The sequence below is a fragment of the Odocoileus virginianus genome, chromosome 5 (genome assembly GCF_023699985.2).
Source record: "Odocoileus virginianus isolate 20LAN1187 ecotype Illinois chromosome 5, Ovbor_1.2, whole genome shotgun sequence".
NCBI lineage: Eukaryota > Metazoa > Chordata > Mammalia > Artiodactyla > Cervidae > Odocoileus > Odocoileus virginianus.
Window position 1 is genome coordinate 73,260,983 of NC_069678.1, and position 16,943 is coordinate 73,277,925.

At 37.5% G+C, this 16,943-nt stretch overlaps 1 protein-coding gene across 2 annotated transcripts in view; it reads left to right on the top strand.

The window, feature by feature from the left end:
• NDC1 (NDC1 transmembrane nucleoporin) overlaps window positions 1–12,017 on the top strand; it is a 55,572-nt gene extending 43,555 nt beyond the window's left edge. For both annotated transcript variants that reach the window (XM_020871390.2, XM_020871392.2), the window contains exons 17-18: window positions 5,612–5,772; window positions 9,386–12,017. In XM_020871390.2, the coding sequence (XP_020727049.2) occupies window positions 5,612–5,772; window positions 9,386–9,449 (225 nt within the window). In that variant the 3' untranslated portion in view covers window positions 9,450–12,017. The remainder of the gene's footprint in view (window positions 1–5,611; window positions 5,773–9,385) is intronic.
• Window positions 12,018–16,943: the final 4,926 nt, after the last annotated feature.

Genomic DNA, 16,943 nt, shown 5'->3' on the forward strand with positions numbered 1-16,943 from the left:
AAAGTACTGCTGTCAATACCGTAAGCAAGTAGTCTGGGTGACAGTGTCAGACAGATGCCCAAGGCTCCAGTGTTCTCTGAGGAACTAGAGCAGTTTATTAAAGTTTTCTGAGATCAGTATCTTCATTTATAAAATGAAAATAGTATCTTGCAGGAATATTATGAGCGTTAGAAATAATATCTGTGAAGAGTTTAAAATGGTTCTGGGCAAGTATAATATATACAATAAATAGCAGATGCTATTATTGTAAGTACTTAATTAAATGAAATAAAACAAGTGGCTATCAGACATGGCTTCATTAGCGAATTATTTTATTATTTAAATGAGATGATATACATATATATCACAATTAACTGAGTTCCTGACACAAAATAACTGCAATCAATAAATTTAGCTATCATTATCATCATCTGACATTGTTATTATTCTGTAGCAGTGGTCCTCACCCAGGGGTGATTTTGTTCCCCAGGAGGTGTTTGGGAGTGTCTATAGACAGTTTGATTGTCACAGTGGGGGCTGCTACGGCATTGTGTAGAGGCCAGGGGCGCTGCGGAGCAGCCTCCACTGCACAGGTCAGGCCCCACGGGAAAGAACTGCCCAGTCCAGAATGTCAGTAGTGCTCACTTTGAGAAACTTTGATCCATAATCATGATTTTCAGTAACAAAGTCCACTCTTATCCTTAACATTTGTTTGGGATTCTGGCTTTAGTGGAGCAGAACTCTTTTTAACTAGGTTATAAGTAGGATCTTTGAGACCAGGGACTTTCTTTTTTTCTTAATTAATTAATTAATTAATTTTACTTTACACCATTGTATTGGTTTTGCTGTACATTGACTTGAATCCTCCACGGGTGTACATGTGTTCTCCATGCTGAACCCCCCTCCCACCTTCCTCCCCATCCCATCCCTCTGGGTCATCCCAGTGCACCAGCCCTGAGCACCCTGTCTCATGTGTTGAACCTGGACTGGCGATTCGTTTCACATATAATTTACATGTTTCAATGCCATTCTCCCATATCATCCCACCCTCGCCCTCTCCCGCAGAGTCCAAAAGACTGTTCAATACATCTGTGTCTCTTTTGCTGTCTTGCATACAGGGTTATTGTTACCATCTTTCTAAATTCCATATATGTGCGTTAGTATACTGTATTGGTGTTTTTCTTTCTGGCTTACTTCACTCTGTATAATAGGCTCCAGAAAGAGACACGTGTATCCCAATGTTCATCGTGGCAGTGTTTATAATAGCCAAGACATGAAAGCAACCTAGATGTCCATCAGCAGATGAATGGATAAGAAAGCTGTGGTACATATACATAATGGAATATTATTCAGCCATTAAAAAGAATACATTTGAATCAGTTCTAATGAGGTGGATGAGACCAGGGACTTTCAAGGCTCTGCATGGCAGACTTTTGTTAATGATGTTGATAGATAAATAATCAGAAAAGAGCAACTAGACTTTTCTGTTTATGTGGCCTTTGTGCGTATACTACTGCGTATAAATGTAAATGGGCAAAAAGTGCCGGTTTCCATAGTATAGCCTCTCTTTAGGCTTCTGTTAGGGCTGAGGTGAGGCCTTCATAGAATTTATTTTTCCCAGAGTATATTGTTCAGTGGTGTGTCATACTCACCAGTTGCTCTTACTTCATTGTTTGGGATAATTCTTAACTAGATATTTGATATTCCAGTTGTGTGATCTGAGTCTTAAGGGCAGGAACCAATGCATAAAATGAGTGCTCAATAGATACTTGTTTAATCTCATAGCTGATTAAGTGGATACTTCAATTCTGGTAACTGTGGGGGCATATCATTAAATACTATAGATCAATGTTCTCTAGGTTCAAATTATTCATATACTACCAGCATAGTTTTTGCCTGTTGATTAGCATACACTATAGTCATAATTTTAGTCATATTTATATACCACCTAAATGAGCTATTATTTACTTAGTATTTTAAGTTAAATTTATTTAAAAGGAAACAGTATCACTGTTGTAAAAGTAAAGCTAGTTTGACTTGCTATGAATAGATATAGGTCTACCATTCCTTATCTCAAACCCTCAAATTATTTCAAAATTTAAGTATTTTAAGATTTTTCAAAATGTTACATGGTATACAATCATACATTATGTAACACTGCTATTGCTGTCTGAGGTAGAAGCCCCTTAATCAGATACAGTAATGTTTTCCTCCAATGAAATATCTAAATATTCATAGCAAGTGGAATAAAGAATATAAATAACCTGTGTCAGCTTAGGTTAGGTTTTATTGTCAGATCAGGGCTTTTTGGATTTCAGTATTGAGGAGAAGACAATGAAAGAAAAAAGACAGTAATTTTTTAAGCTCTTTTTGTTGAAGTCCCTGAACCTGAAGTCTTCTTGTCCTTTTGTTGTGAAAGGAGATTAGAGAGGATTAGAAATGTGTTAAAGACACATCACCTCCATACTGAGACTTTCTTCCCCAATGTAACTTTTATACATTTGTGTCTGTCGGACCCAATTTAAGTTTTGGCATTTACTTTTTTGAGCTATTCCAGTTATTTGTAAGGATTGATATTTTATGACTTTCATTCTTTCTTAGAGTTCTTTTAAAGAACAAAGAGAAAACAAAATTCATTCCTTTACAATTACCCTTTCGACCCTTTTAAAATCTGAGATGTATTATGAAATCCTAGTGATTTTACATTTCCAGTGTCTTGAAACAGTTTGCTATTTGATCATCCTAGGAATTATTTCATCATTACTCATCAGTTATTCCAATTGTGGTAAAAAGACCAGTAAGAAAACAGAATGATGAAATCATATAGTATTGCATCATCTTTCAAGAAAAGGTATATAAATAGTCTGAACAAATATCTTTATAGTTTTTTTAAGCTTTCAGTGAATACAATTGCTAATTCAGATTTAAAAGATTTTTCACCCATGCTGGTAAAAAGGAAGAAAATTGCCCATATGTTAAATAATTATTTAGATAAATCAAATGATGCATGCAGAGACACAGCACTCTAGAAATTTATATGATTCTTAAATGGATGCATGCTGAAGGTATACAAAGGTGTATTCAAAAGTGATTGGAAGGAAATAATTGATGTTGAAATGAAAAAAAGTCACATGTAGTAAAATAATTTTAATGTGATTGATCATTTCAGTTCATTTTTATAAACCTAAGAATGAAAGTGTTTTGCACAGTTAGGGTACCAAAAAATGGCTGAACTTTGCAACAAATTATGAACTGTCAAAAGTTTTTAAAAGTATTGTGTTTTGATGGTGCAGATCCAAGAAAAAGAACCAGAAATAATGATAAGCTAGAGTCTGTTGGAGATATATCTTCAATTTGAAATCAGTATTATAGGATGGATATGTTCAAGGTTTGTTCATGATAGCTGATAAGCAGCTAGTTGCATTCAAAACACATTTCATACTTCAGGTGTTTATATCTTTGAAACCTGGAAACTATGTTTATAATCTTATTTATATTGCTTTAAAGTTATTTTACATTATCCTGTCATTCTTATTTCTGTAAATTTTTTGTAAAAAAACTATAAAAAGCGTCCACTGAATCCAGGTGAAAATGATGATGACTATTTTGCTGGTATACTGAGGGTTAATTAGGTTTATAAGAAGTTTGAAAAGGAAGTAAGGTTTCCATTGTGATTCAGTGTTACTTAAGTATGTCACTGAATGCTGTCTTCCATACTGCCTAGACTATCTCAAGCATGCCCCAGTCTCGGGCATCCCTCTTACAAGTTTCTGTTGAAAGAATAAATTATTGGACTTACAGTTATTGTGACAGACTGAACACACGCATCAAATCTTGTTCCTTCCCCCTAAACTCTGCTAAACTATAGTGGAAGTACTTTTAAAAAGACATAAATCCATTAATAGGAGAGGAGACAACAGCAACAAAGTTTTCAAAGCTGGAGAGCAGATGGTTGAGATAACTAACTTAGCAGAGTCCAGAGGCAAATGTGAAGGTAGTAGTGGGGTGAGCACCAAGTACCTCTGGGACCAACTCCTGAGGAACAGATACCAAGACAAGGAGGTTGTATGAGAGCTGTTGAAACCCAGCTAGAGCCCTAGATTCTCTGAGGTGCTTCTCCCTCATTCCAGAAGTTAAGTTTCATCCTTTAGAGAGAGTGGAGCACTGGCTCTCTGGACTGGGAGAGTTCATAGTTGTAGGCACTCTACTAAAAGCTTAAGATGTGCTCGATAGCTCTGTTACCTACTCAGCTTCCCTGAGCACTGGGAACCAGGCCTTCCAGAGAGGGTACTGGAAGATTCTTCTTTGGGAATTCTGATCAAGAAGAAAGACCTAAGTTACTGAGTTGGGCACTCACTCTTCCCCCCGACCCCCGCCTCCCCTTCCCCGAGAAAAGTCCATGCAGATCACCTGTTGTGAAGCCTGTTGTCAGTAATCCCCAGTCATGTACTCAGAGCTGTTATCAGTAATTTCTAGTACTCAGAGCTTTTGGTCTAGCTCTTTAGAAGGTCCTGTTCTTAGTCGTGAGCCAAGGATCAGTATGTTTTGAGGGAAGTCTTCAATACAGATGATAGAGACCAAGTGGAGTAAGTACAGAGGGAAAAGAAACTCTAAAACAAAAATAAACCCCAAAATATAACAAAAACCACAAAAATCCTCAGAAATAAAAGGGGGTATTGCATCCTGGAAACAAAAATAGGACGTTGAAATAAAAAGGATCATTTAATTGACATAAAAGAACTCTTGAAATTAAAGACATGATGGCAGAAACCATTTTACCTAGACTCTTAGGTACTTTTTGGGTGCTTACATCCATAACTATAAATAATAGACTTATGCTATTGCTTCTTGTCACCTTAGATGTTATACTTGCTGCAGTAGATTAACACAGTTATTCTTCTCAATCTTCTCTTCTCCTTTCTCTTAATATAGTTATAGCATTTAAAGGGGCTCCCCTGATAGCTCAGTTGGTAAAGAATCCACCTGCAATGCAGGAGACCCTGGTTTGATTCCTGGGTCGGGAAGATCTGCTGGAGAAGGGATAGGCTACCCACGCCAATATTTTTGGGTTCCCAGCATTTAAAATTATAATATTTACCTTTGGCTTTTAAAAGTTGTTACTTAAATCTCTTTCTTACATTGTCAAGTATGTAAATGAAATCAGTGTCACTTGTGAGTTCTCTCTCCCTATCTATTCTTGCACATAGATGCTTTATCATCTAGAATTGAAAAGGAAGATAAGCTAGTTTTGTAAATAACCTTACTTATGTAAAGTATAAAGTTTGATCTTTTTTTGGACTGAGATTCGGAATGAAGGTATTCTTACCTGTCATGCATCGTAAGCAGAGTAGGACATCTGTGTTTCACTTCCCACTTTTGAATTTTCAAGGCTGTAAAAGTATATAACTGCTTTTCAGAGGATGGGTGTGGACTTTTCCATGGTAACTGCTGAAGTGGCAGAACCTTGACTGCGCTGTTTTTCAGACCGTTCGACTGTGATCCAAAATAAATATTATATGTCTATGTGTTATCTCTGTATCTATCTATATGAAATGAAATCTCTTTAATCCTTGCACTGAGTTGGCTGTTTTGATAGTCTGAACTAATGTGTTTCCTTTTTTTCTTGATATAGTCAGTTGACAAGTACTTCAAGCTTCCTCATGCTTCCAGTAAGCCACCTCGGATTTCAGGAAGCCTGGTGGACACTTCCTATAAAACATTAAGATTTGCGTTCAGAGCATCACTGAAAACAGCCATCTATAGGATAACTACCACATTTGGTGAACATCTGAAGTAAGTTTACCTCTTCTGTTCACTTTCAAGAGTTCCCCTGAGAAACAGGCATGAGAATTAAGGCTCATAAATTGAAAGTGGTTTTTCGGGGACCTTCTTGATTCCTGCTGGGAAATAATATCTTAGATTTAGATTTAATATTTGCATTTTAAAAATTGGCCTCTTGTATAAGCTTTGGGGCCTTCTTTCAGATGGATTATAAAAAGAGGATATAAAGTTATAAAAGCAGCAAATGTAATTATATATTGTTTTCTTAAATTCCTAAAATAACCTTAAGGGAGAAAAAAGGCAAAATGAATACTCTCCAGAAAAGCATATTAAAAATAATTCTGTTATTACATCTTGGTTAGCAAACCAGGACTTGGGGTGAGCAGAGTATTCCATAAATGAGTCCTTGGTGCTTTGTGAATCATGCTGGAAAAACAGCAACAGATCATAACACCTTCAGAAACGGAACCAGAAAGAAAACCACAAATGCCAAGCTTGTGTATATTTAGTTTCATTGATGTTTACTGCTTTCTTTTCATGAAATAATCTAGCTAGGCAGTGTAAGGGATACTAGTTTACTAACTAAATTATGTTTATCATAATTGTAAATAAACTTTGAAAGATTGCTCTGTTTTTTGCTGTATGCAATTAATAGTTTAGAACTTCCTCAAACTAGCTGCTTTTAGAAATAGTAGTATATTTCCTTTTACTTCCGTAAGGCAAATACATAAAACATACTATATACATACATAAGGTTGCCACAGCAGCAAGTTTATGGAACACTTTGGTTCTATGTGGGAATACAGAAAACCTGTAGATAACCCTCTGTCCTTAAGAAGTTTATTCATTTGTTTAAAAACAAACCAGAAAAAAAAAAAACGTTCATTGTGTGCTTTCTAGATCTGCAGTCTCTAATATGATAGCCACGTGTTGCTATTTAAATTTAAATTAAGTTAAATAAAATTGAAAATCCAGTCTGTCAGTTACACTGGCCACCTTTCAAGTCCTCAATAACTACACATGACTACTGGCTACTATACTGGACTGCTTAGGTATAAAACATTTCCATCATTGCAGAAAGTTCTTTTGGACAGTGCTATTCTAGACAATACACTTAGCACTTTTCATTTATTCTTCTCAAAGAGCCTGTGAGGTGTGGAGATTATCATAATTGTATAATATAGAAACTGAGACTCAGCTTAAGAACATGCCTGATAGCACCATCAAGTCAGTGTTAGAACATAAACCTGAAATTAGGTCTTTCTTGCTCTTAAGATTCCACCTTCTTACCCTATACAACACTAGACTCCCTCCAGGATGTCAACTGTAAGGTTTAAGGTATAAATGTAAGGTACAAGATGTAAGGTACTCTTCGAAAATTCTCAGTGAATTCAGATAATGAAATACATACGATGATTGATGTATATTGATGATACAACCAAAACAGGAAGAAAAAAGGAAAATAGATTTCTTCCATAAGAAAAGATAGATGATTATTAAAAAAAACTGGAAGAATGAAACTCTGCCTTAGTTTCCTTTCTCCGAGTAGAGCCATATATTATATATGTACTAAAATTGATGAAGCCAGTGAAGACTATTTTATGCAAATATTGGACAGAATGGTAATAGTAGAAGCATTAGATTTGGAATTAAAACATTTGGATATATGTCTGATTACACTACTGACTGTCTTTTGTAGTTGTGGACAAGTTATCTATTGATTTAAGTAACTTCCAGGTAGTAACTACGCAGGTAGTAAGTTGCAGAACCAGAAATTAGACTCTAAATCTTTCAGACCCTAGAATTCTATATACAAACCTCTGAAAACCATTCTGATACTGTTTTTCGTGCATGAAAAGGGTATATTATTCGTCCTACTTTATTTCATTTGCTGTTAATAGAGATAAAATGGGATCATACATATGTAAAGCCCACATACATTATATATTATTGTGACAACAACTATTATTATTGTATAAAAGTGAAAGTTGCTCATTCATGTTTGACTCTTTGCAACCCCATGGACTATACAGTTCCAGGCCAGAATACTGGAGTGGGTAGCCTTTCCCTTCTCCAGGGGATCTTCCCAACCCAGGGATCGAACACAGGTCTCCTGCATTACAGGTGGATTCTTTACTAGCTGAGCCCCAAGGGAAGCTCAGGAATAGTGGCATGGGTAGCCTATCCCTTCTCCAGTGGATCTTCCTGACCCAGGAATCAAACCAGGGTCTCCTGCATTGCAGGTGGATTCTTTACCAGTTGAGCTAACAGGGAAGCCCCCATTAATACCTGGTTTATTCATTCCCAAGAGCTTTACCTCTGAGAGCCAGGTATAAATGATGTAAACACTCTAGGTGTGAAAACTAACACAGACCAGTTACACATTGGAGACCTTCATTTAATATCTGTTTACTCTTAATTTAGACAATTTTGATTTACTGACTTTTCAACCAATAACATTAAAATTTGAGAGGAAGACTACTATTAGAGTTGAGTATTAACAACAGTAAGAGAAGTATAGTGCCTGCTGGCAGAGGGGAATCATGAGAATAAAAATCAAAAGAAAATCATGAGAGAAGACTTGGTGTTTGAAAAAATTCAGAGCCATTTCGTTAGAGGTGACAGCCTCCCTGGCACTGAGAGAAAGTCTGAATAGTAAAATATACTTGAGATGGTTCAGTTGAGTGGCAGCTACATGGTTTAAGAAAGCAGAGATGTAAAATGTGTAAGGTGTTTTAGGATAATTTGTAGCAGAATTATTATAATAAGCCTTTTGACACTTTTAAAAGTGGTGACCTTCAGTTACCTGGAATTTTATTATTCAGTATGTGAAAGTCGCTCAGCTGTGTCTGACTCTTTGTGACCCCATGGACTATAGAGTCCATGGAATTCTCTGGCCAGAATACTAGGTGGGTTGCCATTCTCTTCACCATTATTATTCAGTAAGGATGCAGTATTATCAACAACTAGAAAGCTGGAATCTTTCATTGTATTCAATTTCTGCTTAAAGGTTTAAAAGAAAGCTTTATACTAGTTTCAGTATATATTTGTCCCACTTTTGTCAAGGTAATGTATTTTTGCAGGGGTGAGGGTGGGAAGAGAACTCAATTTCCCCATCCAAGACATAACTTATGTTCAAAGGGAAAAGTAAATCTAAACCACCAAGCTGTTACCTTTGAAAACGATTAGTGGAGTCTATTGTATTTTATCCAAACATCTTAGTTTAAAGGATTTTATATTAAAGGCAATTCATATACTCCACAACTCAAAGATAATGTTGGAATCTGGTTTAAATAAAATAATAAAATCCAGAAAAATCTACTTCACGGCCTGAAACTCTGCACAGCAGGTTCCACAGCAGAGCAGGTTACAGTTGATGCCTTCAGTTGTCAGCCTTAATTTTCTTTGGGCTTTTAGAAGGTGGAAGCATGCTGTTGCACAATGCATGCCCCCCTCTCATTAGATTAAGGAGGGTTTTTATCCAGCTTTTTTCAGAAGTACTAAATAAGTGAAGATTTCTATTCATTTTTAATTGTTTTGAAAAATATTGACTCTGTGCTCTGTGGTTCACTTAATATGCTTAATGTAAAATAAAGCTTATGCTTTGAATTTATGTCTCATTTAGTGCTGTGCAAGCATCTGCAGAACATCAGAAGAGACTTCAGCAGTTCTTGGAGTTCAAAGAATAGTTAAGTAATATAAACTGTGTTCATTACACTGCTGATACAACTACAGATGGGACAGTAAATGTTCAGCATTCTTGGATCAGAAGAAAATGGACTAATTAGATGCTTCCTTTGTCGTGGTGGTTGCTTTGAAAACTATACTTTAATGGGAGAAATCATGGAAAGAAATTCTCAACAGAAAAACCGAAAACTGCCTTTTCTGTACCGATTGCTTTTTGTGTGTGTGGCATAATAAAATCTTTATTCAATTTTACAGAAGCCTCAATGGCAGTAGAAATGTTTGTAGCTTATGCAGCTTAATAATAAGAACTAGAAAATTTTTAGAATTTTAAGAGGAGTAGAGGCAGTTCAGAAGGTAAAATAGGTCAACTTGATCTAGTCTTCCTTCCTAATCTTTCTGAGAGGTTAGCTCTCTGTAAACTCAAAATGAGTAAACTTTTTTGGAGTAGTTTCTGTTTACTGAAGGATAAAAAGAGTAACAGTGGAGAAAAAGTCACAGAAAATCCTGTCTAAAGGACATATTTTGTTAATCTGTTAGGTTGTGTTTTTGTTTTTGGAGACAAATTAAATTTGCATGATTGTCAAAAAGAAGTCTCAATTTACAGATGCTAACTCTATGTAAAGGAATGTGGAAAAATTCAGCTCTTAAGTTACAAGATGAAACATGCACATTTGGTTTTGAAAAGATAATTGACCAACATCTATGAATTTATTTTGTGTCATGCTAGTAAACAATGTGTATGGGTATTTTCTCAGCTAGTTTTTGCTTTCTTTTTCTGGAACAAAACATTAAGTGACTGCCAGGTTTTTCAAGTGCGAGAAAAAGTTTTGCAAGAAAACCGGGAAACTTTCCTCCCCACCCCCCACCCCCCCAACTCTCCCCGTCTTCATTAGATCAGATTATTTTGTAAAGCAAGCTTATTGTCCTCACAGGGGAGCAACCTTTGATTTGTTATCTGGCTGGTTAAAATATATTAGGAACATCTTTACACCCAGAAACAGCTTAGTCATCAGGTAGCAAGTGAAACCAAAATGTCAGAGGGATTAGTGTACTTAGGAGTATGTTGTATGTCCTGAAAGTGAGTAGGTAATTTTATAATTTATTAGATCAGCTTTGGAGATGAAAGATTGGAAATCCTAGTGGTAGACATTCACTGGATTAGCTTTGGACTGAAATACCGCCTTATAGTCCTTTTCCCGTTATCTTTTCCCTCTAGTGTCCCTAATTTTTTCTTTAAAGTCAGCACAGGACTGTATATGAATCTTTAATGTGGTGTATATGTCTACCATTTGTCTGATTACTTGATGTATTATATCTTGATTTATTTGTTGCCCTTTCAGCCAGCACATGCCAAATTATAAATGAATCCTGCTGGCCTTTATGAGACAGCTTCCCGGTTGTCAAGTGTTTGGAGTATGTATTGCCGGTTTTTTTTTTTTTTTTTTTGGCATCTGAAGTGGAGTTGATCTGTTTTTTGAATGTAAAAGTTGAATTTTGAATGTAGAAGTTACTTACAGATGACCAGAAACCGTTGAGTTCCATATTTTAGTCATTGAGCTTTTTATATTCCGTTTTCCGTGGTACCCCTGTTTGAGGCATTTTGGGAGAAAAGGACTCTTAACTTTATGCTTCCATAAAGAATTTAAATTCTGACTTATACTCGGATAAAATGTCTGGCTTTGTTTTAAGGTTTTTTTGGGGTTTTTTTCCTGTCATTTCCCATATGCTTTGGGCAAACTATATTTGATGAGCAATGTGAAAATTTCTGAGGTATTCATCCCTATTTTTTCTGAAGATAATACGCCTTGTACTCAATACAGTTCACATAGTGTCTGCCTGGTGGAAATTTGGAACTGCCTCCCCAAACCTGGATTGTATTTAGTAGATAAGGAAATCAGTTCATTTTCCTCATTGTGTCAGTAATCTATACCCTGTCTGTTGGAGAAGGGTATGGCTTGATCGCCTGTTAGGGAAGAGAGCTCCTTCACCTGTCTGCAGTAAGGAGGACCTTAGGAAGGCCAGCAGGAGAGAGAAGCATTTCCTTTGATGAAGTCACATCCTGCCTGTGAACCCACCGATACTCTTGACCTTGGCCTGAAAATTAGAGGGTGTTCTTTAAAAGTTTTCTGACTGTCAGTACAAAACATGATTGTATCAGCTCTTGTAATGTTTTCTTGACCCTTATGGAAGGTATAAATCCACGTAACTTCTTTCCTGGAGAACTGGGAAAATGTCCTAGAATTTAAATAAAAAACAAAAAACAAGCTTGTATAGTTGAGTGAACATGGATAAGCAACAGTTTGTTACTTTGCTGGGTTTATTCCTTGGTAATTGTTTTCTGTCTTCCTGTAAATATGATAATCTGTTTATATCCTTTTGTATATCACTGATACTGAATTGGGTAGAAAAATAAATTGACAGTTTTTAGAAATGGGACTGTTAATTGAAATATGCATATCTGTGAGATCAGTTATTTAATTTCTGGTATATATGTGTATGTGTTTCCTTAGCCATTTTAATAATTCTCAGAGCCGATACTTATAAAACCTGAAACATGCCTTGAGAAATCAGCTTTTGCCTCTGACTGGACTCATTTGGTGGGTGATCTGTAATGGTAACTGAGGAGCCTAAATTCTAAAAGCCTCTTTCTTCGAGGATGCAGGTGCTGAAAGCCATTTCTTAATAGAGGTTTTTTGTCTTGCCAGAATAATGTTTCTAAATGGATCATATTCCTCCAGGCTAAAAGTTATGTCTGTCAACTTTACTTAAATTAACCTGAACTTCTCCTCAGGGTAGTTGAGGTACTATAACTAAGGCCTTCAACTTTCCCTGTTTGCTATCCCAATCCATAGTTATCTTTCTTTAGAACCAAATAGCTTAAAACAAAAATGACTTTAGTTCATCAGTTAATAATTTACCTATTCTTAAAAAGCTGCTGACCACCATTCTAAAATGAGTAAAATCATTGTTTTGAGGGGGAAATGGGGCACACAGCACATTACCGCCTTAAGAGTTCTCAGTCATGGCCCTAAGCAGCTTTGGCAGTTGCTGTAGTGATAGGTGCTTTAATGTGGAGCTAGCTAATCATCCAAAAATACTCACCTAATGCCTCTTACGGCCCAGCTACTAGAAACAAATTGACCCGTGAACGAGACAGGCCTGACCTCTAGGAGTTTATAATCGAATGCAGTGGCGTTTGAAACTTGGGGTCACAAGCATCGACTCACAGGGAGTGCTCATTGGAGGTACAGAGTTGGCTCCACTTCAGTACAGATTCTGCCTCAGGAGGTCTGGACTAGTTCCCAAGAGCTGTAGTTTGTAGCCGATTCCAAGCAGTGATCTCACAATCACACTGTGAAAAGGGTTTATCTTAGATCAGGAGTTATCAGATTTAGCATGCATCAGAACCAGTGGAAAGCTTGTTAAAACACAGATAACTAGGCCCCCTTCCCAGAGTTTCAGATTTTAGTAAGTCTGAAGTGTTCAGTCAATAAGCTGTGTCTGACTCTGACCGCATGGACTGCAGCACACCAGGCTTCCTTGTCCTTCACTGTCTCCCGGAGTCTGCCGCAATTCATGTCCATTGACTCGGTTATGTTATCTAACCATCTCATCCTTTGCCACCCTCTTCTCCTTTGGCCCTCAGTCTTTCTCAGCATCAGGGTCTTTTCCAGGGTGTCTGCTCTTTGAATCAGGTGGCCAAAGTATTGGAGCTTCAGCATCAGTCCTTCCAGTGAATATTCAGGGTTGATTTCCTTTAGGATTAATTGGTTTGATCTCCTTGCTGTCCAAAGGACTCTCAGGAGTCTTCTCCAGCATCACGATTCCAGAGCATCAATTCTTCAGCACTCAGCTTTCTTTATAGAACTCTCACATCTGTACATGACTTACTGGAAAAGCCATAGCTTTGACTATATGGACCTTTATTGGCAAAGTGATGTTCCTGCTTTTTAATATGCTGTCTATGTTTGCCATAGCTTTTCTTCCAAGGAGCAAAGCGTCTTTAAAAGTCTGAGGTGGAGCCCAAGGATTTTTAGTGTTCAGACACTAAATGTCCAGACACTATGCTAGTCAGGAGACCACATTTTGAAAACCACTGCCCTAGTGGGTTTTCTCATATTTGGTATTCTCTCAGAAGCATATGAACGATGATTGCTATAAGGTGGAGTTCTTACGTCTGATTGATTTGTTGGAAAGCGTGAAGAATATGGTTAGGTCCCATAGGTAATGCAGGAATGCTCAGAAATATTCTGGTGTTCTGATGCTTATTTTGAGTTTGCAGCAGGGATTTGCCCAGAGTTGCTGTCTTGCACCTAGCCTTCACTGGAATTTCTGTCTTGGCAAACTTAGCATTTTTCACAATGAGCTTAGCCTTTCCTCATACTCCCAGATAGATTTCAGTGTGTTTTTTCAATGCTTTGTCATTCTTTTTTGGACCTTATCACATTGGATTGTAATTTAACTGATTACAAATTTGCTTCCCCTTGTAGATTATGAGCACTCTTTCCTTCAGGATTCCAGATACACCTTCTCATTGTACCACCCTGTCTTCTTACTTATAATTATTTCGACCTTCCATGCTTTATTCTGCATAGTTCCTTCTGCCCTATCTTACAAGTCATTTTCTTCAACTGTGTCTAGTCAGTAAACTTACCTACAACATGAACAATAGTTTCACGATAAGTGAAAGTTAGTAGTCATTTAGGGATTACTTTTTAATTTCATCTTCAGCAGACCTTATCTACAATTCTGAATTCCAGAGGATTTTTTTATTGTTAACTTTGGTGACAACATATTTGGCAGCTAAATTGGGCCTTAACTGATATGAGGCTACTTGTAGACTTCATTTACTCCTTGTAATATGACTGTTTACATTCACTGTAGTGTGATGATGTAGGTGCTGTCCCAGACCCTATGGGAGTGTTATGTAATATGCATCTTTATTACCTTTCTAAAATCCTTTATTCAAAACTCTGGGCCTTAGGAGTTTAAGACAAAGCATTGTAGACCTGTTTTTGTAAGAAGCTATTAATTCTCCCATCTACTCATTCAGCATTTACTAACTGCCTGCTGTATACCAGGCATTGTGATAGGCAGTGATAGTACAGAAAGAGAGCACTACTTTGTGTGGAAGAAGTAAGTGGAGGTAACCCTTATTTTTTCTGCTTCTTTACAGAATTGATGTGTCTTGCTATATGCTGTCTCATTGTTGATTGAGTGTTCTGTTCCCAGCCTGCCCATAATGCAGCATTTCTCCAGGTGTTCTGGTGCTGCCCACTTGTTTCTTGCATTATTTTTCAGGAGCTGTGTGGCTCTACCTTGTCTTTTTCACTCATGTTCTTCCTGTGCAAATGTATCTCTTACCAGATACTGTTGAGTGGGCCCTGCAAGTGATCCTGATGGTAAAGTAGTTCTGGAAGACCTGTGGATGTCTGTGGCAGAGAAACATTGGGAGATGACCTCTGAATCACCAGCTTTTACTTGATAGTCTTTTGAAGAGATGTTGGCTTTCTTTTTGGCTACACCACATGGCTTGTGAGACCCTAGTTCCCTGACCAGGGATCAAACCTGCACCCCCTGCATTGGTAGCATGGAGTCTTAACCACTGGATCATCAGGGAAGTCCTGAGATATTAACTCAATTGATTTATCCTATTTATCTCTCAGCTGATAAAGTGATCTACGGTCTTGAAAAAATATCAAACACTAGTCCCTCTTCTGCTATATTATGATTCTTTGTTGCAAGGACAAAATCCCCAACTTACCTGAAGCATAAGGCAGGGAAAGTGGAAGTCAGTTGTGTCCAACTCTGCGACCCCATGGACTATATAGTCCATGGGATTCTCCAGGCCAGAATGCTGCATTGGGTAGCCTTTTCCTTCTCCAGGAGATCTTCCCAACCCAGGGATCAAACCCTGGTCTCCTGTATTGCAGGTGGATTGTTTACTAGCTGAGCCACAAGAGAAACCCTAGAATACTGGAGTATTCCTGATAGGATCTTCCTGACCCAGGAATCGAACCGGGGTTTCCTGCATTGCAGGCGGATTCTTTACCAACTGAGCTATAAGGGAAGCCCATATGCAGGGAGTTGACCTAAAGGCACAGGAACGTCTTGGTGAGCATAAGTACAGATTTGCTTCTGGGCCCCACGAAGACCTGGAAAGCTCTCAGGATCTCTAAATGGTTCTTCTTACTTCTTTGTGCATCAGAGCTTTATTCTTTCTCTGTCTAGTGGCTTTCTACTATGCTTCCCATCTGCCCTGTAACTCCTGAGTTTACTTATAACAGACAGAAACTGACCAGCTCTTTCTGAATGCCAACCAAATTCCTGTTTGAAAGAAATTAGTCTCGGTCACCAGCATGGCTTCTGAGAACTTAGCTTTGTTGATCAGGATAAAGTGGCAGGTAAGGTCAATTTCCCGACATAGGGGACAGAATTTGGGGTTAAGGACCTGCAAAAAGGGGCTGGTAAGTCCCCTTGCTTTGGGTTGGAACCCCAACGGGCTGCAAGCCTAGAAGGAAGGGTGAGGAGGAAGTAGATTGCATGAACTGTAGTTGAGTTAGAATCCTCATTAAGTTGAACTGCAGTAATCTGTGTTTGCTGGTGCTTCTAGCTCTTGGGAGAAGCTGTCATAAATCCTCTCTGGAGAAAAACAACATCCTAGGTCTCAATTATTTTTACAAATGAGTTTTCAAATATAATGTCTACAGACAGTTAAAAATAACCAAGCACAGGAAGAGACAACATGAATGAGAATAACGAAAGCAGTAGACAATAGGATAGACTCATGAGGACTCCAGATCTTAGATCAGATAAACATTTTAAAAGAATTATGATTACTGTGTTCATTAAGATTTAAAAAAAAACCTTTAATTCTTTAGAGAACTAGAAACCACCATATATATGGAGTAGAAACTACACATACACACACAGATAACTTGAAAAAGCAGACAGTTTAGAACAGAAAAATAGAGCAACTAAATTAAGTCAAAGGATAGGTTTACCTGCAGATAGATATAGCTGGAAAAACTGACTTAGATGATCAGTCAGAATAAATTCAGAATAAAGTGTGGAAAGTAAGAGTACACACTGAGGTGTGTGTGTTTGTGTGTACTCAGAAATGTCTGACTCTTTGTGACCCCATGGACTGTAGCCCCACCAGGGTCCTCTGCCCAAGGAACTTTCCAGGCAAGAATATTGGAGTGTGTTGACATTTCCTATTCCATGGGATCTTCCCGACCCAGTGATCAAACCCGAGTGTCCTGCATTGGCAGGCAGATTCTTTACCAGTGAGCCACTTGAGAAGCCTGGGCACTGAGGTACATCATAGTAAAAGTGCTAAAAATCAAAGTGTTCAAAGTAGCCAGAAGTGAAAAAAAAAAAAGACTACATTCAAACAAGCAGCAACTAGACAGCTAACACTTCAACAAAAACAACTGAAGAGAATGTGATAGAAATTTCAAAGTGCTGAAAGTTAGAACTCCATATCCAGTATT